Below are 20835 nucleotides of genomic sequence, written 5' to 3' on the forward strand. Positions count from 1 at the left end.
GGCGAGGATTTGGTTTCCTGTTTCAGCTAATTCCTAGTGTATCTTCGATGGCATTAGATGGCAGTTTGTGGGTACTGATGCGTTGGCAGGTTTTTGAAGCTCAGGTCCACCTGAGGGTGTTAAACTTAATGTTCTTTACTTCACTTTACAACTCTGTTGATAGGAGCTTAGGAGAAGGAAGAGGCTTTTGAGTGCTTCATCTAGGTATAGTCTATGACTGCAATGTTGCGAACCGTTTCCATGCTGACATTCTTACCGTGGATTCTTTTACTGGGACCATGGACCGTGGTACTGGGTAAACCGTATGAAGCGTATCCCTTGGATGAACAATATCCGCCAGTAGCTAGGATAGACGAAGCGTTCAGCTTCCGGATTTCCAATGACACGTTCAAATCGTCTGTCAGCCAAGGCTCCCAAATCTCATACAGTGCGACAAACCTTCCTCAATGGCTGTCGTTCGATTCTTCAGCAAGGACATTTTCCGGAACACCAGATTCCAGCACTCTCAAGGATGGAGCCGAGACACTTTACTTCGATATCACGCTCGAAGGAACCGACCCTGCGGACAGTGAGAGTTTTAGTAAGAGTTATCAGCTAGTTCTGACCGCCCAGTCTAGCATTAAGATCGCTGATAACTTCAATCTTCTAGCCCTTCTGAAGAATTACGGATCCACTAATGGGAAGGACGGCCTTATCTTGACTCCGAATGAGATATTCAATGTTACGTTCGATAGATCTACTTTCACTAGCGATCAACCTATCATTGCTTACTATGGGCAGTCCTTGGAAAATAATGCTCCTCTACCAAATTGGCTCACGTTCGACCCGAATAACTTGGAATTCAGTGGAACTGCCCCCGTGGTAAACTCGAACATCGCTCCCCAAATCTCCTACGGGTTTGTATTAACCGCTACAGATATCAAAGGATTCTCGGGTGTCAGTATTCCCTTTCACCTTGTGATTGGTGCTCACGAACTTACGACATCGATCCAGAACAGTATGATCATTAACGTTACATCTTCTGGAGACTTCAGTTACAAACTGCCCTTAAACTATGTTTATCTTGATGAACAGGCAGTACAAACCAAGGATCTTGGTGCGATTCAGCTGGTCGGCGCACCATCCTGGGTTAAGTTGAGCAACGATACATTATCTGGTACAATGCCTATGGGCGAGCTGTCATCAAACTCAACCAACTTTTCTGTGGCTGTTCACGACATCTACGACGATGTTATTTACTTGAACTTCATGATCGAATCTACGGACAAGTTGTTTGCCATTTCTGCACTGTCAAATTTGAATGCTACGCGAGGAGAGTGGTTTCAATACAACTTCTTGCCATCTCAGTTTACAGATTATTCGCAAACCACTGTTTCCGTCAATTACACTAACTCAACACAGTCTCATGACTGGATTAATTTCGAGTCTTCAAACATGACTTTGCATGGCCAAGTCCCAGATGATTTTGATCGCTTAGCTATGAAATTGATAGCCTCTCGAGGTTCTCAAACGCAGGGGCTGGATTTCCAGATAATCGGCATGGACGATAGGTTCAATCATACCAACCACACTAGCAGTCTTACATCATCGTCCAGCTCCTCTTCGAGTACTTCTTTGCCCTCTTCTTCCACATCGTTTGCTTCCTCGACTATGACAGCTACAACACTATCCAGTGCAAGTGCCTCCAGCGAGCCGCCGCTAAAGAAAAACTCCAATAAAACTACTGCGATCGCTTGCGGCGTGGCGATTCCCTTAGGACTGATAGCTTTAATAGCTATTGTGTTATTAGTGTTCTGGCGTCGCAGAAACAATAGGAAAGAGAGCTCGGATAATGAAAAAGGGCCCAATATTAGTGGTCCCGATGTGAACAACCCAGCTAACAGACCGAATCAGCAAGCAATTACACCACTCAATCCATTCAGGGATGATCAGACTTCGGCTACGTCCGGTGCGAAACGATTGGCCGCTTTAAATGCCATGAAATTGGACGAGTCATCGTCTTCCGATTCCGACGTTTCAACAGTGGATGAGAAAGGCAACTCTGTCGCTTCTGAAGACCTTCGCCATGACACACGGAGTACCGATAACCTACTGAAACCCGATGCAGAGTTTTTTGATCCGCAGAACAGGTCCTCTTCGGTTTACATCGATAGTGAGCCAGCAAATCGCAAGTCCTGGAGGTACAAATTGAGCTCTCCACTGCGCATCAATGAAGGAGGGAGGGACAGTTGTATATCAACAAGTACTGTCTCCACGGTTGATCTTCTGAACACTGTGATCAAAGACGGAGAGAATATCAATAAAGACCCAAGAAAATCCACCCTGGGAATGAGAGACTCTGTCTTTTGTAATGACCATTCCAAATCCCAATCATCCAATTCGGTTGCTTCAAGGTCTGCAATGAAATTCACGCCAGAGAATGATGTGCTTCCAATCCTTGATGAGCATAGTAACACTTCTCCGAACTCTAAATCTGCCACATCACCTTCAACTTCCTCTTCAGACGACTTCGTTCCTGTGAAAGATGGGCAAAATTATAACTGGATACACCGTGCCAAGCCTGATAGGCGACCTAGCAATAAGAGATTGGTTCAGACCGAAAACCAAAGTAAAGTCGACATAGGACAGGCGGAGGAGATCGAAGGTCATTTCCCGGAGAAAATATGATCAATTACGGCGCATAGGACGATATCAATCTGTTCTTCAATCGACAAATGGTCACTGCATTTATAAAGATCACTAAGTAATGATGTTTCAAAGTTTGTAATTCATTTAAGGTATTAATCATACTATCAAGCTATGGACCAAACCAGTAAGAATCCCAGGCTGCAAGAATATGGAAAGTTGAGAAGAAATAGCGAAAAGTCGAACGACAACATGATTATCTACTGGGAGTTTGCCTTAAGTGACTTAGCATACATTGCCGTATCCTTTGCACGTCTTCTGCCTTCAACATATTCTATCATTTCCGAGTAGGATTCAGGAATGACCGTGCAATAACCAGGCTTTGCTACATGGTCTTCATCAGCATCTCTTGGAGTGAAGAAAGAATAAATAAAAGACCCCGATTTCTGGATCTTCTCTGAAGCCAATTCCTGAACTTTAGTGTCGACTTTGATTTGAATCAAGGTACCTGGTTTTGATAAGAAGTCATTTTCTCTCAAGGAAAGTTCATTAACCGGAGTTGGCTGGAAGTGGAAGTTGTTCTTATCATCGACAGAGCCGTCTACTGCAGATTGCGCTTCGGGCTTGCTTGATTCATGCAAATGCTCCGTGTAAACGACGGTAGCATCCATATGCAAAACGGAGCCGACCGGAACTGGAGTATTGAATGTCAATGAGTCCAAGGACACGAATCTAGGTAGGGAATGGGAAAATGAGGCCGCACAACAATAGGCGAGCTCAAAAGTTTGTCTCATCAGATAACCTCCGAAAATCATGTAGGAATGTCTATTCCTATACTGTGGTTGCATAAACATGGTAGACTTAACGTTTGTGTCCTTCATGAAAATAATATTGGAGGGTTTCTCTTTCAAACTAGCTAGCTTTTTGGAAGCTGTCCAAAGCTGATGGATGAGTACCGACTCGTCTTTGGTTGGTGGATACTTCTCCAGATTCATGTTTATAGCCCGCATCTTTTTGGCAGCCATTCTCGATTCTGCACGTTTGAAATCCATCCACTCTTGCTCGTTCAGAGGCAATAACCTATTGATGGCTAATGACTTGTGAGTTTCGGGATTTCTGGCAACAAAGGTAAAAGATGCTGTCATAAAGATATCTTCATCAGATAGTGAGTTCTCGTCGATCTCTTTGGGTATGTCGCTTTTTAGGGCCCTAGCCGTGATAGAGATCTCCATGGAGGATCTACCCGTGTAAATCACAGCACCCGAAAGAATGATATTCACATCAGCGATGCTATCCACCGGTTTTAGCAGATAAATACGATCAACAGATGCGGTAACAATCATAGGCTCCACCGGAGCTGTGTGCTTGTAGGCGATCTTACCAGCCAGTGAGTCCAGATCTTGGAACAATTGACCCATTCTCAGGCGACCCGCAGCATTCACATAAAAATCTGCCACTGTAGGATCATCTCTGAATGGCAGCACTATGTAAGCAAAAGAATCCTTTCTTGTCTTGTCGATGACATCAGTCGACTTGATATGGCTGTAAACGTACGAATCGATAATTTTTCCCTGTGCCAATTGAGCTTTACGTTCCGCCAACGCATTCAGCCATGTAGCTTTAAAATCCTTCCCTGAGCCTTTGACCAAACGCTCGTATTCGTAGTAGTCGGTTCTTGTTGTTGCATTAGCGTCGGGACGACTTGCTAAATCTTCGACAGAAGTTGGGTCATTAGGATGTGTCTGCTTGTTCTGGAAAAAAGGAGTACATCTATAGTACCTAGAGCTGGCAATTGCAGTCAATTTCGAAGCAACACGGCCATTTGTCCTGCTAATGATTGCGCTGTTAGCTTTCAACATCTTGCTTGACAACTTCAAGGCGAGATCACCGAGCTTTAAATATCAGGCGTTCAGCTAAAATACTAGAGCTGAACTGAGTCTCCAGACACAATTAACTCGCTGATCAGCGTTCGAAGTTGCTCATCCTTTGCTCAAAAAGGCATTTAAGATATCCTTTTTCCTCGCTCGCTGCCTAGTAGAAAACTTTTCCAGTGGTAAAATTATGATAAGACGAAAGATAGGCGGACTAATCATGATCGAATTGCGGTCTGTCTGTAATCGCTGACTCAGATTAGCTTGTAGAGTCCTTAGAAATATTTAGATGGCCCTGAGTTGCCAGGAAACACTGTCCTGAAGAGGCTGGCAGCCGACGACACAATCTAAAATACTGGCGCCAGTGACAAAAATTAGAAGAAAAAAAGGTATGTTACCGATTCACGGAATCTGAGTAACTTTAAAGGCGTTACAATGTTTATTGGGGGATTAGCACGAATATAAGTGTACGATCGAAGAGAGCTGTGTAGCGAAATGCCATGATATCGTAAAAAAAAAGAGGCAGGTCGACGTTGTGCCCTGTCAAACCTGGCTTTACTATTTTTTCAGCAATCGGTAGTTGATGAGCAGTCAAGTATACTAGTCGAGTCTCAGTGAGTCGCCATGGTTCCGGGCCCTACTGTTAAAGACTGGCCGAAACCGAGAATACCAGGCAACATACGATGCACGGCTCTCGAGCAGATTACGATTGCCGAGGAGGACAAGGCGTTCAACTCGTGGAGGGCTCGCAGACTCGGCAGAGCAGCTTTACAGGTTATCCAACGACAGACGTACATAGTTATTAAAGTTAGAGCGATCTCCAGGCGAATTCTCACAAGAAGCCATCGGTTTAGAGCTGTTGAAAAGAGTGCTTCTCGAGCAAGTTATCTGTTGCTGGGGTGAGTTGTGGTGTTTGGTGTGTTGTGAGAAGTTTGTGATCAAAAAAGGCCGTGTTTCTAATGGATGATCCCCGAAGAGATCCGACTCAGAACTCTGACAAACGATATGATCGATATGAGCAGCTCTTTAGGAAACTTGACGTCAATGGAACTGGCAAATTAGATATCCAGAGCTTGCAGAAGGCGTTGGAAAAGGATGGGCATCCGTTGAGAGATAGTAACGAAGCTATTATGGTGCTATTTAATGCGATGGACTGCGATAAGGACTCTATAGTGGATCTCGAAGATTTCAGCAAATATGCTTCAATCGCAGAATCACAGATAGAGAAAGGATTTAAAAGACTAGACTCAGATCATGATGGTAAAGTGAAATTGTCAGAGGTGTCGGAATATCTGTCGAAACTGGATAAGGATTGTTCGAAACCTAGACGGCTCGCCCAATTGGAGAATAACCTGGACGTAGAGAAGAAAGCGTCCAGATTCAACACTTTCCTGAAGTGGGCATTTTTGAAAAAACCAAAAGGTGAGGATAAGACTCGGTATATCACCTATGATCAATGGAGGGATTTCCTTCTCCTGATGCCTAGAAAGGAAGGCTCGAGATTGCATACTGCATATGCATATTATTGCTATTTCAATGCCGATGTAGATCTGTCCTCCGAGGGTGACATGACTTTGATCAACGATTTTATCAATGGGTTCGGTTACTTCATAGCAGGAGGGCTCTCCGGAGTGACATCGCGTACCTGTACCGCACCGCTAGATCGACTGAAAGTCTTCCTCATTGCAAGGACAGATCTATCATCGACTCTACTCAACTCTAAAGAGTCTCTTCTGGCCAAGAATCCAAACGCAAATTTGGCGAAAATAAGGTCGCCGATCGTCAAGGCAATCACCACACTTTATAGACAGGGCGGTCTTAGAGCATTTTACGTTGGAAACGGGCTGAATGTGATTAAGGTGTTTCCAGAAAGCTCCATGAAATTTGGATCATTCGAGCTGACGAAGAAGCTGATGACAAAACTCGAGGGCTGTCGAGAAACAAGTGAACTCTCCAAGTTTTCCACCTATATTGCTGGTGGTATGGCCGGAGTTGTCGCGCAGTTCTCTGTTTATCCTATTGACACTTTAAAATTTAGGATCCAATGCGCACCCCTCGATAACCAAGTGAAAGGCAATAAACTGCTTTTGCAGACCGCTAAAGATATGTATCATGCCGGAGGGCTAAAGCTATTCTACAGGGGGGTAACCGTAGGTGTTGTCGGGATATTTCCTTACGCTGCACTGGATCTTGGAACATTCTCTGCTCTGAAAAAATGGTACATTGCTAGAAAGGCGAAACAGTTGTCAATTCCAGAGTCTGAAGTCTCCCTGAGCAACCTGGTCGTTCTGCCGATGGGCGCCTTTAGCGGTACAGTTGGAGCCACCGCAGTGTATCCAATAAACTTGCTCCGGACTAGATTACAAGCCCAAGGTACCTTTGCACATCCAGCAACTTACACAGGTTTCAGGGATGTCTTGATGAAGACAATTCAACGAGAGGGCTATCCTGGTCTCTTTAAAGGTCTGGTACCGAACCTAGCAAAGGTCTGCCCTGCGGTTTCCATCAGTTATCTATGTTACGAAAATCTCAAGAGCCTGATGAAGCTGGGATGATCATCACGGCTTCGCTATAGCATTGCACTTCAAAATCAAACTGACCGTCCATTTGCACCACTTAAAAAGTGACAGAATATATTACGTATTATTTATTCTTTGAGACATAATTTTATTCATTTCTTATAAGCATAGATTGTCAGAGAGATCCTAAAACATTGCTGCCCTGGCTGGTAAGGTACACATTGTCTAGACTGTTATCTGAGACCAGCAATTTCTCGCAATGGTTGCGTATTATCAAAGGGCCGACATCACATCCCACTAAAGATGACATCTTAATCTTCGGTTTGAACACTCCAATGTTCTCGGGAAGGCCCTCATCCTCATCGCACTTGGTCCAATTGGTCTCTCTCTCAAATTCCAGCTTATCTTCCTTATCCTTCAGTCTCTCTCTCCCTTGAGGCAAATGGCCCAATTCCATTTCCATTGTATTGATGACGACCTCGAAGACCACAGTATCATCTCTGATGGGATCCAATTTCTCCAAATGAGCCGTGAGACTGTTGAAACTAGATCTGAACTCGTCAAAGACCTCCGACTCAGTAAGGGTACCGACGTCATCAACATGTCTGAACTCGTCAAAGCTCAGAACGTATCTCTCGATACACATGTTATCCTCTTTGGTCATCACGCACAGAGATAATCCGTAGATGTGAACTAGCTTACTCAAAACATCCAACACAAGTTCTTCAATGTAGTCCTGGACTTCCGGATGCCTATTCATGGGAGTAAATTGTGGTAGATTAAACGCTTGATAGGTCGTGATATCGAAAGAAGCAGCTGGATACACATTGCGATGGTACAGGATGGAACTGAGAAAGCATTTAAGATATATTTTCATCCATTTTTCAATCCAAATATTCATCGATTAGCTTAAATCATCCGACAGGAGCTAGCTTTAATTAGCTGCTCTTTACCTCATCTGATCAAGCAAAGCATCGCTGTCGCGCAACCTTTATCATACATATGAGACTACGTAACACTGAAAATACAGGGACTAAAGACCAATCGATGGCTGAAAAGGTGGATTATGACCAGGATCTCAGCCATTGCTGGTGACGATATCCATAAGATAACGTCAAGTCAGGTCATTGTCGATCTTATAACCTGTGTGAAGGAACTCGTCGATAACAGTATTGATGCGGGTGCCCATAACATCGAGGTGGTCTTCAAGAACTATGGAATGGAATCTATTGAATGTAGTGATGATGGTGAGGGCATCAGTTCCGAAAATTTCGAATCTTTAGCGTTGAAGCATTTCACCTCCAAAATAAGGTCCTTTCAAGATGTCTCCTCGGTAACGACTCTCGGGTTTAGAGGTGAAGCGTTATCATCGATTTGCTCTGTTGCACGGATGAGTGTTGTTACAACGACCAAGCCGCCACGAGCTGACAAACTTGAATATGATACAAACGGGGTTCTGATTTCCAAAACTACGGTTTCACGCAATAAAGGTACTACTGTTCTCATTTCTGACTTGTTCTACAACTTACCTGTTAGGAGGAAGGAGCTCGAGAAAAGTCACAAGAGACAGTTCAGTAAATGTCTCTCACTGCTGCAAGCCTATGCTCTCATCCAGGATGATGTTCAATTTTCCGTCTGGAACGTCACTTCGAACCGGCGAAAGAGACTGATCCTGAGCACAGCACGATGTCAGGATATGCCAAAAAAGATTCTGAGCATTTTTGGCTCTTCAAGCATGAGGGGACTCGCTCCGATTGAGTTGGAACTCGATCTGAACCCATACAAGAAAATGATGAACAGATATAAGATCGACATGCCGGCTTACCGTGATCTGGATTACATAATAAAGGTACGCGGATACATCTCTAAGAGTTCGTTTGGGTGTGGCAGAAGTGCAAAGGACAGACAGTGCATCTCAGTGAATAAACGACCGGTTGAGTATCCCGCGCTCCTACAATGTTGCAACGAAGTTTACCACAATTTTAACAACGTTCAGTTTCCAACGGTTTTTCTAGATTTGAGCTTATCTCCACAACTTCTGGACGTAAATGTGACCCCGGACAAACGAACAATCATGCTGCACAACGAGCGATACATTATCGAGGTTTTCAGAGAGAATTTGATCAACTACTATGATAGTCAAGAGCTTGTACTGCCGAAGTCTGGTTTATCGCAATTTGATGACCCAAAAGTGAAGAAACGAAAATTGGCTTCTCAGGTTTTGGAGAGCCATTATTGTGAAGATGACTCTAGTGATGACGAAAGCTTTCAAAGTTCGTTATCTGTTCCGGCAAAGGAAGAGCCCGGAAATAGCAGCACTCCCATGGCTAGGAAACATGTCACGCCTTCTGAAAGGTCTTCAGTTTCTACTCCTTCGGAATCGAACGCCAGTCCCTCTCCTGCTGCATCGACACAGACACTACCAAGCAAGTTTGTTAACATCAAAGAGCTTCAAAAATCAGACTCATGCCTTTATGACGCATCTAGTGAAGAGTTTGCTCCAGAATCATCTGAGGACGCTGCGAAGATTCCTAAATCGCAAAGTCTAAAGGACACTTTAGAGCGATATAAGAAATCATCTCAAGGGGACAGCCCATCAAATGACAAAGACGCTAAATCATCTCACAAGACTGAGTCAATCGTTGTGGAAGTAGAGGGAAAAAAATTGGATTACCAAGCAAAGTATTCGAAGAGCGAAGGGCTTGCCTTTATTTGCGACGCTGCATCGTCACCAACAAAACCATGTTGTGACGATCATGCAAAGTCTGAAATGAAAGGTGATGACAGTGAGGAAGATCCAGAAGATGATTCATTTTACGCTAGCATGGAACCACGAGAAGTAAATATGCGCTCTGACGTGCCCTGGCGAGTCACGCACAACGTACCTCGTTCTACTTATCGTTCCTTAACTGGTCGCAATGATTCCAGACGTTTTGAGGGCGATGGTTTGGTCGTTAAGCAAAACATCGATAGCTCCTTTCGAATGGTTCATGTTATGGCGAGTCGGATGTCAGGGCGGCGGCAAAGCGGAAAGCACGTCAATTCCTTCAAGAGAAATGAAGATCTAGAAAACTTTGATGAAGGTGAAAGATATCTGACCTTAACAGTAAAGAAAAGTGATTTTGAGGAAATGGAGGTTGTTGGTCAATTCAATCTGGGATTCATTATAGTGACACGACATGCCAGAGGCAAGTATGATTTGTTCATAATAGATCAGCATGCAAGTGATGAAAAATACAATTTTGAGATGTTGCAAAAATCAACTACCTTCAAATCTCAAAAGCTGATTGCTCCGCTTCCAGTTGAGCTTAGTGTTATCGATGAGCTGCTGGTGATGGAACACTTGGACATTTTTGAGAAAAACGGCTTTAAGCTGATCATCAACGAGCAGGAGACTCAAGGATGTAAGATAGAGATAACCAATTTACCAGTTTCTAAAAGAACTCTTTTCAACGTGGATGATTTTTATGAGCTGGTGTATCTCATAAAAGAGAACTCTGGTTTACACCGCAACAATATACGTTGCTCTAAGATTCGTTCCATGTTTGCCATGAGAGCTTGCCGAAGTAGCATTATGATTGGTAAACCCTTAGCGAAAGCTACAATGACTAAAGTAGTTCGCCACTTAAGTGAGCTGGATAAACCCTGGAACTGTCCTCATGGGCGACCGACCATGCGTCACCTGATGGAAATAAATGACTGGGATTCGTTCTCGAGCGATTATGAGATTTAACAGAATGGTGGATTCTTATATATACATGAGTATTTTTATGCGGATATGGGACAACTAAATTACAGCTTTATCATTCCAAATGAAACGCTCTTTTCCATATTTCCAACGGCGAGGCGGCCGCTGACATCGTATGATAGCCTCTTCTATCGACTTTGTTTAATTTTCTAGCTGTTTTAGCATTATTTCTCGTCCGTTGTCCTCTAACTGGCAAGTTCATTGCATGTCTCATACCTTCGTAACATCCGATTCGCCTCTTGAGAGCGATATTTTCCTTAACAACGGCTCTGGCGTCGCCTTCGATGGTCATAGTCGAGAGTTCACTCGTGATGCTCATAATCTGAGCTTCAGTCAATTGATGCATTCTCATCCATGGATAAAATCCAAGCTTTGAGCAGACTCTCTCAGCAGTTTTTTCTCCAATACCATAGAACTTTGAAGCGAGTGCTATCTTAATAACCTCTTTTCCTTTAAAACCTTTACCCAGAATATGCACCACCATTGCGACTAAACTCTAAACAGTGGTCTTGTCTCTATCTGCTAAGATCATGGTGGTCCGCTGCTTGTTGAATTGATCAATCTTCAAGCGACTTAAGCTGCGCGCGTGTGAAATGACGAAGATCAAAGAGTATAGACTCTATACTATAGAGATATCTCGTTAATTGTACATTAGATAGATGATTGTAAGCGAATAGGTTGAGTCCTTTGGGTTGGAACTCAGTTGAATTAGATAGCCAGTTGCACAGAGAACTTTGTTTTGTAAACGCATCAATCAAGGATGTAGGATGTTGATTGTAGCATGCGACCTAATTGTTCCACATCTAGTCTTTGAATTACCAAATTCCGCAATAATCCAATCATTGTGATGAAACTGGCTAGGCCCACAGGAACCACACAAAACACTATGATATTGTAAAGGTCGATGGTCCTTTTCTTGGTAAATCTGAAGCTCTTGCGCAGTTTTCTTTTGTTTTTGCGTCTTGGTAATGAGCATGAGGAGGCCAAGGAAGCCGAAGAGTTGTTTGAGGATGGGACATCTTCACAACTCTTCAGGTCACAGTCCTCCTCATCTTCCGTGTCGTAGTCGCCTTGACTCACGTAATTCAGATTGGAAGTGAGATAGCTTTGCCAAATGTATGCGGTGGTCATGATACAGCTCAACAGAATCCATGTATGCAGGTAATAGTCGCCGTCAGGCGATAGCGAGGCCAACAGCAAGAGCTCGGTTGTGATTATGATCAATGACATCGAAAACATTCGCAGAATGGCCGCAAGCGTTGAGTATTTGACAATCCATCGCACCATCAGAGAATCGAGTATGGAATACGTCAGATACAGTGAGACGACGCACCACAGGGCGCAAAGCAAATATTCAGAGGCTCTCGCGGTAGTCAGTGTCGACAGCAACAAACTGCTCCCGGTGGAAGTCTGATCCTGTGGCTGTGAAACTGTCGTATTCGTAATGCAACTCTCTAGCAGGTTTTTCACCGTGTCCTTCAGCGATTGTGGTTCATAAAGCTTCAGTTTCGCCCGGAAAGATATCTTCCAGGCCTGCTGCAGCGAAGTGAAGATGTACACCAGCGGCGGCAGCAGGGAAACATCCCTGCAGATAGCCATGAGCAAGTGCTGCTTGGCGGTTAGTTTGCTCAGAGAAAGCGTCTTGATCGATGCATGAGCCTGGGATAATGGTGGACTCGGCTGTCGTTTCGCATGCTGATTCCCACCACCACTTCGCAACTCCGTCACGGGAGTCTCGATCGAATTGGAGCTGTTACTCGATGCCAAAAGCCGTCGTCGGCTGCCTGTTGAACCGGATTCGCATAGTAGATAGTGATGATGGTGATGATGATGAACCGTATTGGTAGCTGCCGGAGCATCGCCAACAGCCGCAGTTCTCCTAGACCGGAACTCCATTGAGCCTCAGAGATAGTACAATTTCCAGCCCAGCAAGACAGATCAACCAACCGATAAAGAGTATGTATCTCCTTCACTTGCACCGCTCTGTACCTGCCTGCTCATCGACGCCCTAACCTGACCCTCATAGTCCAGATGTCGCAATCGACGATGGCATCGAAGTTCAAGGTATGTGAAGTATGTAAGGATATCATATCATAGGATAGGTCAGTTGGACTCAATTGCGTGGAGCAAGACGCTGGCTAGAACCAGAGTCAAAAATGACACTAAGAATACTGAAACCGCACGGGGGCCGTGGTTAAAACGCTTGGTCGGCTCTCCTATAAATTTTCCAACGAAGCAGCGATCTCGTCCAGCTCTTTCTTGGCCTCGTCGTATTTAGCAGAAAGCTCTTCGTGCTTCCTCTCCCACTCGTCTCTCTCTTCTTCCAAAGCGACCACTTTTCTCTCCAGTTGTTCGGCCTTCAAGTCAGTCTCTCTCAACTTCTCTGTGGTCTCCTTCAACTTGGCGTCACTTTCTTCTAACTCTTCCTCCAGCTGCTGGTTCTTCTTGCTGAAGTTCTCGTTGTTAGACCTTAAGTGGTGCGAGTCATCCGCCAACTGCTTGGAATCGGCCAGACTGGTCTCCAATTTCTCCACTTCTTCCTCCAGCTGCTGGTTCTTGGTGGTCAACGACTTGATCTGGTTCTCCTTCTCCACATTGTCCTGTTCCAATTGCTTGTACTGTTCTTTCAGCTCCTCGTACTTCTCCTGCCACGATTCAGCCTCCAATTTCAAGTTGCTCAACTTTTCTCTGATTTTCTCCATCGTGGTAACGCTACGTACTCTACAAGCAATCGGAACTACCAATCAATGCTTACCGGCTACGCTGTTTGGTGGTTGTGAATCAAATAAACAGACCTGTCCTTCTTATTCCGCGCCACCGAGCCCTGATCCAGTTGTACCTTTGTACGACACTCTTCAACCTCATCGATAATTGAGAATTGGACTACTTCACCACCAAAAGGCAGCATTTGACCGCTTCTGCCAGCTCAATGGGTTCTGTAGACTGTCCTGCCAGGTGTGGAGCTAGTAGTCTTGTGCTTTTACGTGTTCGGTTTTAGCAGCTCGATCGCTTGCGTGCAAGAGCCAGCACAAACCAGACATAATGGAACAATTGAGTTCCAGAACAATTGGGACCTCTGCTGATCCTCTTGTTAGCTCAGCAGGACGCATTGGAAGCTCCCAAAGAGTGCTCTGCTATTGTTTCTACGATGATTGATGTCTGCTAAGAACATACTGGCATGGAAAATGAGATGGCTGGTCAAAAAGGTGCCTAGATTGAAGTTTGAGCAAAAGACTCGAGCTTTGATGGTTCTTAAAATAGTTGAATTGCCGAATTAGAGGAATGTTAGTGATTGCCTCAACTTTCACAGTTGCCTGGAGGCCCTAGAGTGGACGCTAAGAGGTAATGACGATGGGCGACATGATTCGGGTATGGGACTTGAGTTCGGATTTGCCACATAGGCCTACTATGAGCAGCTCGAGCCCACCTCATTCTTCCTCGCAATCCAGGTCTTTGCCGGCGTGTAGTTTACCACAGGAGTTGAATGAGATCCTTACGCCTGTGATCAACAGGTTGACGAGCCCTCCAACGACTCCTAAGATCCACGAAACAGTACCGGTAGCGAGTGGCGCTGAATTTACCTTCACTGCAGCCCAGAAAATGCGCAAATCACAAGAGAGCCTCCTTGGCGAGTTTATTCATTGGGATCAGTATAGGCAGTCCAGCGAGTGCATACCGCAAGCTGAACCTGCCACGGGCATGGCTATACATTCGAGTGTTAGAAGGACAGACTTTACTAGCAGGGGGGAGCTGAAGAAGCAGGCTCGGAAGGGCAGGATTGTATTCCACAGGGGATTTTTCGGAAGACGCTCTGGGGGAAGGCGGTATAGCACAAGAAGTAGACGTCTAAGAAGCAAAGCGGAGCTCGAAGCGACTTTGGCTTACACCGATTTGCGATCTTTCCGCCCTGATGACGTACTCTCTTCTAAGAATGTCATTATCTATCGACACAGAAGCATTATTCGCCGCTGTCCTGGCGTGAAGATCGCTACAGAAGTTCCAATCAAGAAATATGTCAATGATCTAACAACGAAAAAATCAACCGGGGGACCAAAGATCAGGAAACTGGCAAAGTCTACAATAAAGCGGTCTAACACTTGTCCTGCTGCAGTACGAAACATTAGGCGACGATCCTACTCGCCAGAAGTCAGAGCTATTCACAACTTGTGGGCGGAATATCTCTTTCTTGTGATAGCTCAGCGGATAGAGTTGCGATTTTCATTGTCAAGACGTAACTACGAAATATCTGACAAAAGGCTGAGCAGTGTCCGTTCCTTTAGCTCGACGACGTCATCGCTTCTGAGCCTAGATAAGAGGTTTGCGTCTTTACGAATGAACTGCTAGTCCATAGAATGGGTTATGAGATAGACCGCTTTATCGACCTCCAAGCGCATATGCTAACTATGTACAATTTTTTTACGCCTTTTTCAATTGCTGTAATATAGACAATACCTGACTTTGGTGAGGTTCACAGGCTTTGGATCTAGTTCGGTTAATCTTGTTTGCCAATGGTTTGAGGACATCCGCCCGATAATCCAAGATTTCGCTGTCGGCGGCGGCATACTTGAGACCCTTCAACTTACCGTTTTGCAGAATCTGTAGTCCTTCGCCCAACGCAGGCCAGTACTGTGGATTTTTCACCAAATCCACTCTATTAGATGCAAGGTGCTTCAGCAAGAGAAACAATCCCACAAAGTGAATCTCTTTAGCGGAATTATCGATAAAGAATGACAGGTCCCGGAAGATTTTCAAGAGATCAATCGGAGCCAACTTTCCTGCCGCTATTTGCCGAGCCACCTCCTCGTAGCAATCAGCAGATTCGTATGACACTCGGTAGTAGCCTTGGGATAGATGGTTGCAAACGACTATAGGATAATCCAATGTTACCGTTCGATCTGTCATCAAAACATGTTTCTTATCTAGCTGGCCATCCGGTAACTGAATGAAAAGCGGGATATGATAGGGTACATCCTCCAGATCAGGATCTTCTGAAGTCAGTAGTCTATGTTGTACCAGGTAGGTCATTACTTCCTCGTCCTTTCTGGTCATTTGCACACTTACGACAGGAAGACCGGGAGTCTGCGTCAAAGACGTGAAGAATCGAGCTACATTCTCTGACTTTAAGATGGCGCCCATACTAACAAAAATGTCTATAGGCTTAACACACTTCTCGTGAAATCTCCGGTCCTGGAACAATGTTCCCAAAGCAGATTTGAAAAGCTTATCTCCAATACAAAGCTCAAGGGATCTTAAAATGGTGATTCCCTTCATGTAAGAGTGAGGGTCGAATAAATCATGCGTCTGGGAAGGTTTATTAACGGAAGCTTCTTTGGAGATCTTTGCAATACTTGGAGTTCCAACTTCAGCATCTACACGCATTGCTTTTTCAACCTGGTTAGACAAATAGTCATCCGAAATCCAGTAGCCCATAAGATCGCCGTTAGCTTCAAGCAGGCTGCATGCACACCAAGTGGCAAAAGCTTCGTTGAACCATAGGAACTCCCACGATTCAAAAGAAATATAGTTACCCATCCACTGGTGCACCAGTTCGTGAACGACAAGCTGCTCGACCTGCATTCTAGTGTTGCGATCAGCCAACAAGGATTCCGGCAACAGCAGATGATCCATTTGAACAGAAATCATACCAAAATTTTCCATTGCCATGTCGGTAAGGAACGGCAGCAGCACAAAGTCCAGTTTATCAAGCGGATAATCAGCACTGGTATAGTCCTCCAGAAGTGGCAGATACTTCTGGACAATATCTAAGCAGTATGAACCATCATTGACGTTCATCGGCGAGTAAATACCGATAGGTAGTTTTCTGGATGAACGCGGTAGAATGGCTACCGAGGCGCTGTGTTCGAAATCTCCGATGGCAAAGCCAAAGACAGACGTGGTCATCAATGGCGTCATCTTGAAGCTCACGGTCTTGTGCGGCCCGTTCTCGTCTTCAACCGAAGAAGACTGTCCCATGTTCGAAATAACTTTGAACCTACCCAGTGTCCTTACTCCAAGCCGGAAAGTCGTCTTCACGGAGGGTTCATCAACACACGGAAACACCGATCTGGCGAAGGAAGGTTGACAATGCGTCGCAATAATGAAGTTGTCAGATGAGCCCGTACCTTGGTTCATAAAATTTGTCTTGAAGATTCCCCTTGTCTCATCCTGACGAGTACGAACGCTTCTAACTTTGCCGATATATTGAAGCTTGAAATGTAGTGGTTCAGATTCTGTGATGTTGATAGGTTCATCCGGTATAAACGTTGCCATTTCTCCCGCCTTATCATATTCAACCGAGACGCGTTTTCCCTCATCAAAAGCAGCATGCAGAATTACCAGGTCCTTGCAATGCAACCTAAAGCGTTCAACGAGTGCTATATCTTTATTCCCATTTTTCTTGAAAGTTATCGTCTCGTTACCCTTGAAATTGATCTTCACAGGATCTATATCCAGCTGTATCTCATAGTGAGTGGGGATAATCGGAGAGCCTAAGTGTAGCAATTCACCTCTTGCCATTTAGAACAGCTATCAATCGACGTTCAGCTTTTATCTGGGCATATGGCTATTATGAGCTCTTATCTTATGATACTCTTTATTTTAGCGAAACTTATAGAATAGTATGGAAAGAAAAGCTTAAACGCGACAGACTATAGCGGCGATGGCCTATATAAAACCGAATGGTTCAGCCTTACTGTATGCTGGAAGCCAACTTCTGTGTGCTATAACACGCATTTACAGGACATATAGTGCAGTTTAGACTGCTATAGTATTTTGATGTACGAGAGAGTTGTGAACGGCTCTTGTTCAGGACCAGCAGAATCGCGAAACTTCTTAGTCACATAAGACAAGCAGACAACAGGGTACAAATCTGAACTATTGTTAACGATGGTCAAGGATAGTAGATTGTATGATATTTTAGAAGTATCGCCGGATGCAAGTAACGGTGAAATCCGCAAGGCTTATCGACTTCTCGCTTTAAGGCATCATCCTGATAAGAACAACCATTCTGAAGAATCGAAATCAAAGTTTTTGGAGGTATGTGAAGCGTACGAGATTCTCAGCGATGCGAAGAAAAGAGCTCTGTATGACGAGCATGGCACAGCGGATGAGGCAGCTATCTACGAGATGAAGCAACAGCAGAACCCGATGTCTTCATCGTTTTTCGGCTCCGCTTCCCCTATGGGCATGTCGGCTGGAGATCTTTTTGCACAGTTCTTCGACAGCTCTGCGCATTCTTTTGGCAACAAGAGGTCTGCGCCATCCATGGGACGCGGTCCCGATATCAGACACGATCTGAAATGTTCGCTGTCCGAACTGTACGACGGTAAGACAACGAAGCTAGGCCTCAACAGGAGACGTCTGTGTCAGAAGTGCCAAGGCCACGGCGGTCTGCGGCACAGAACGTGTAAATCGTGTCGCGGACAGGGCCAGCGGTCCCAGACGCGGAAAATGGGTCCCATGGTGCAAACTTGGACCCAGACGTGTGCTGACTGCGGCGGGACTGGCAGCTACATGAAGAACAGCGACATCTGCAACGAGTGCGGCGGCGACGGCTGCATCAAAGAGCGCAAAATCTTCGACGTCGAGGTGAAACCGGGCATGTGCCACGGCCAGAAGATCATCCTCCCCGGCGAGGCTGACGAGGTGATCAAGACTAGTTTTGGCAATGAAACGGTGATACCGGGAGACGTCATCATCACCATCAGCCAGGTGCGAGATCCCAAGTTCCAGAGAGTAAACAGAGGGGGATGCGATCTCGTGCTACGAAGCTTCAAGATCCCGCTCGTAACCAGTCTCTGTGGCGGCGACATATACATCGAGGGCCACCCGAGCGGCAAGCTGCTCAAAGTAGCCATCCTTCCCGGCGAACTCATCAAGCCGAATCATTTCAAGAGCATCGAAAACATGGGAATGCCCAAATACGATGAAAAGAGCAACCCTACAGGCCACGGTAATCTCTATATCCAGTTCCAGGTCGTCTTCCCGGAAACTCTGGCCCCGGAGACAGTCGAGAAGTTGAAAGAAACACTTCTAGCCGATCACAGCGTCACACAGCAGATCGCCACAGAGGAAAACGAGATCTGCAGCCGAATGGACGACTGCGTAGAGACGGAGGAGCATGTGCTAAGCAGTTTCGTCCCGGACTTTGACGAGATAATGGAAAACGAGGCAAGAACAAAGAACAAGAACTCGGGCTACAAGAAGCGGAAACACTACGAAGATCCAGATACCCCTATTGGGGACGAATCTAGCAACTGCACCATCCATTGAACAAGAAGCTGGCCGTCAAGAGGTCTAAAAGCAGTGGTTTTCACCTAGTTTATATAGTCGATCCACGATTTGGTGATTTTTGCTCGGACAGCAAAAAAAAAAAAAACTAGGGCGGAGTTGGGAAATTAGGGGACCGCTCAGGATGATCGGATTTCTGGTCGGCATAGCGGCTGCTGGAGGATGATATATAAAGGGGACCTTGGAAGGCAGTTCTGGGAATCTTCTTTTAGGATGGGAGTTCTGTAAAGAAACTGAATTTGCTTAAAAGATGTCATCAAGGTTGATAATTGGAGGTGCCGCTGCGGCAGCGGCAGCTTACGTGATTTATGAGTACCAGCAGCAGAACGAGAGACAGAAACAGGCGTTACATCCGGCGGGGTCGGTCCGCCCAACTACTACACTGCAGGAGCAGCCGCAGGTGGTGAGAGATCTGCAGCAAACCAGGGACGATAGTGCCAAGTGGCTGAAGGACCGGAAGGAATTAGGCCAGGTGAAGGCTACGGAGATGACCAATGATCTGCAGAGGAACCTGGCGGACGAGCTGAGCCGTCAGAGACGTAATGCCAATGAGATTGTGGAAGACACCTCTCAAGAGTTGTCAAAAGGGTGGAATCGGATTAAGGAAGGGGTCTCGGAAGACTCGCAGAGCTTCAAAGAAGCTCTGCTGGGCGTCGCGCAGAAGCCGCAGTCCCGGGATTCGGCCGTCGGAGCCGCAAAGCAGAAAGGCCACGAGATCGCTGAGGGCGCCAAGGATAAGACGAAGTCGATATTCAACTACGGCTTCAATGAAGCGGAGAGGGCGAAGGCGATCGCGATCGGCGAGTACGACAAAGCCAACAAGGAGTACAACACGCTGCTGGAGAGGTTCAACGAGTCGAAGAAGGGTCTCTTTGACGCGGGAGACTCTGTGTTGAAGGAGCAGCTGGACGACTACAAGAAGATCGTGCAGGAGAAGAAGCGCGAGCTGCAGCGCGCGTCCGACGAGTACGCCAGGTATGCAAAGGACAACTTCAACGAGATCTCAGACAAGCTCGACGAGCAGGACGAGAAAATCAGAAAGGAAGGCGGGTTCTTCAGATGGCTGAAGGGCGGCTCTGCTCCCGGAGACGAAAAATCGATCGACATCGATCGTGTCGCCAACAGCAAGTCTCTTGCCGGATTCGGCGAGAACGCCCAGTTCTTCAGCGAGGAAGAGATCGAGGACCAACTGAGAAACAAGCAGATCGGCCCAAGCGAGGCCCAACAAAGGTTGAACGAGCTGAAAAAGTTCAAGCAGGAGGGCTGGTTCAAACCCCACAAGTCGCCCGAGACGGAAGAACAAGTGGACCAAAGGGTCGCCCAGGGACTAGCAGGCTGGGGTGAAAGCGCCGCCCGGTTCGCCCAGGACGAACTGGACGAGACCAAAAGGGCCCTCCACAACACCACCACCAGGTCACGTGAGGAGGCGTCCAAAGCTGTAGACGATGCGTGGAACAAGCTGCAAGAGGCCAAGAAGACCGTGCAGAGCACGGGCAGCAAGTGGTGGAACGCCAGTAAGGACAAGACCAACGAGGCTGCCGACGAGGCCCAAAAGGCCTACAACGAGGCCGTCAAGAACTACGAATCCGCAAAGAAAACCCTCGACCAGTGGTCCGACGAGACCTCTGCCAAGTTCTGGAGCAGCGCCGACGATGCCGTGAGGGTCTCCCAAAACGTCGCCTCCAAGGCGCAGAGCGCCGCAAACAAGGCCCGTGCCAAGACCCAGAAGAAGGTCGGCGACTCTGACGAAATTGAACAGCAGCAACTGCTGGAAGAGTGATGC

The 20835-nt window shown here is 46.1% G+C and overlaps 12 protein-coding genes across 12 annotated transcripts; 6 read left to right on the forward strand and 6 right to left on the reverse strand.

The window, feature by feature from the left end:
* Nucleotides 1–213: 213 nt before the first annotated feature.
* Nucleotides 214–2667, forward strand: AXL2 (Axl2p; the record flags this gene model as incomplete). Its single annotated transcript, XM_037282183.1, has 1 exon — nucleotides 214–2667. One exon carries the CDS (start codon nucleotides 214–216, stop codon nucleotides 2665–2667), a length of 2454 nt encoding a protein of 817 aa, XP_037138078.1.
* A 218-nt stretch (nucleotides 2668–2885) lies between these two features.
* On the reverse strand, nucleotides 2886–4484 carry HG536_0B02670 (uncharacterized protein; the record flags this gene model as incomplete). The annotated part of the gene is made up of 1 exon (XM_037282184.1): nucleotides 2886–4484. The coding sequence occupies one exon, from the start codon at nucleotides 4482–4484 to the stop codon at nucleotides 2886–2888; it is 1599 nt and encodes a 532-aa protein (XP_037138079.1).
* A 971-nt stretch (nucleotides 4485–5455) lies between these two features.
* Nucleotides 5456–7051, forward strand: SAL1 (Ca(2+)-binding ATP:ADP antiporter SAL1; the record flags this gene model as incomplete). Its single annotated transcript, XM_037282185.1, has 1 exon — nucleotides 5456–7051. The coding sequence occupies one exon, from the start codon at nucleotides 5456–5458 to the stop codon at nucleotides 7049–7051; it is 1596 nt and encodes a 531-aa protein (XP_037138080.1).
* A 139-nt stretch (nucleotides 7052–7190) lies between these two features.
* On the reverse strand, nucleotides 7191–7916 carry REV7 (Rev7p; the record flags this gene model as incomplete). The annotated part of the gene is made up of 1 exon (XM_037282186.1): nucleotides 7191–7916. One exon carries the CDS (start codon nucleotides 7914–7916, stop codon nucleotides 7191–7193), a length of 726 nt encoding a protein of 241 aa, XP_037138081.1.
* A 165-nt stretch (nucleotides 7917–8081) lies between these two features.
* PMS1 (ATP-binding mismatch repair protein) lies at nucleotides 8082–10748 on the forward strand (the record flags this gene model as incomplete). Its single annotated transcript, XM_037282187.1, has 1 exon — nucleotides 8082–10748. One exon carries the CDS (start codon nucleotides 8082–8084, stop codon nucleotides 10746–10748), a length of 2667 nt encoding a protein of 888 aa, XP_037138082.1.
* Nucleotides 10749–10818: 70 nt separating this feature from the next.
* On the reverse strand, nucleotides 10819–11247 carry SWS2 (mitochondrial 37S ribosomal protein uS13m; the record flags this gene model as incomplete). Its single annotated transcript, XM_037282188.1, has 1 exon — nucleotides 10819–11247. One exon carries the CDS (start codon nucleotides 11245–11247, stop codon nucleotides 10819–10821), a length of 429 nt encoding a protein of 142 aa, XP_037138083.1.
* A 266-nt stretch (nucleotides 11248–11513) lies between these two features.
* EOS1 (Eos1p) lies at nucleotides 11514–12659 on the reverse strand (the record flags this gene model as incomplete). The annotated part of the gene is made up of 1 exon (XM_037282189.1): nucleotides 11514–12659. One exon carries the CDS (start codon nucleotides 12657–12659, stop codon nucleotides 11514–11516), a length of 1146 nt encoding a protein of 381 aa, XP_037138084.1.
* A 320-nt stretch (nucleotides 12660–12979) lies between these two features.
* On the reverse strand, nucleotides 12980–13465 carry TPM1 (tropomyosin TPM1; the record flags this gene model as incomplete). The annotated part of the gene is made up of 1 exon (XM_037282190.1): nucleotides 12980–13465. The coding sequence occupies one exon, from the start codon at nucleotides 13463–13465 to the stop codon at nucleotides 12980–12982; it is 486 nt and encodes a 161-aa protein (XP_037138085.1).
* A 643-nt stretch (nucleotides 13466–14108) lies between these two features.
* On the forward strand, nucleotides 14109–15107 carry NIS1 (Nis1p; the record flags this gene model as incomplete). The annotated part of the gene is made up of 1 exon (XM_037282191.1): nucleotides 14109–15107. One exon carries the CDS (start codon nucleotides 14109–14111, stop codon nucleotides 15105–15107), a length of 999 nt encoding a protein of 332 aa, XP_037138086.1.
* Nucleotides 15108–15179: 72 nt separating this feature from the next.
* On the reverse strand, nucleotides 15180–17279 carry TMA108 (Tma108p; the record flags this gene model as incomplete). Its single annotated transcript, XM_037282192.1, has 1 exon — nucleotides 15180–17279. The coding sequence occupies one exon, from the start codon at nucleotides 17277–17279 to the stop codon at nucleotides 15180–15182; it is 2100 nt and encodes a 699-aa protein (XP_037138087.1).
* A 369-nt stretch (nucleotides 17280–17648) lies between these two features.
* On the forward strand, nucleotides 17649–19034 carry APJ1 (Apj1p; the record flags this gene model as incomplete). The annotated part of the gene is made up of 1 exon (XM_037282193.1): nucleotides 17649–19034. One exon carries the CDS (start codon nucleotides 17649–17651, stop codon nucleotides 19032–19034), a length of 1386 nt encoding a protein of 461 aa, XP_037138088.1.
* A 268-nt stretch (nucleotides 19035–19302) lies between these two features.
* OM45 (Om45p) lies at nucleotides 19303–20832 on the forward strand (the record flags this gene model as incomplete). The annotated part of the gene is made up of 1 exon (XM_037282194.1): nucleotides 19303–20832. The coding sequence occupies one exon, from the start codon at nucleotides 19303–19305 to the stop codon at nucleotides 20830–20832; it is 1530 nt and encodes a 509-aa protein (XP_037138089.1).
* Between the last annotated feature and the right edge of the window lie 3 nt (nucleotides 20833–20835).

Source organism: Torulaspora globosa, chromosome 2 (genome assembly GCF_014133895.1).
Source record: "Torulaspora globosa chromosome 2, complete sequence".
NCBI lineage: Eukaryota > Fungi > Ascomycota > Saccharomycetes > Saccharomycetales > Saccharomycetaceae > Torulaspora > Torulaspora globosa.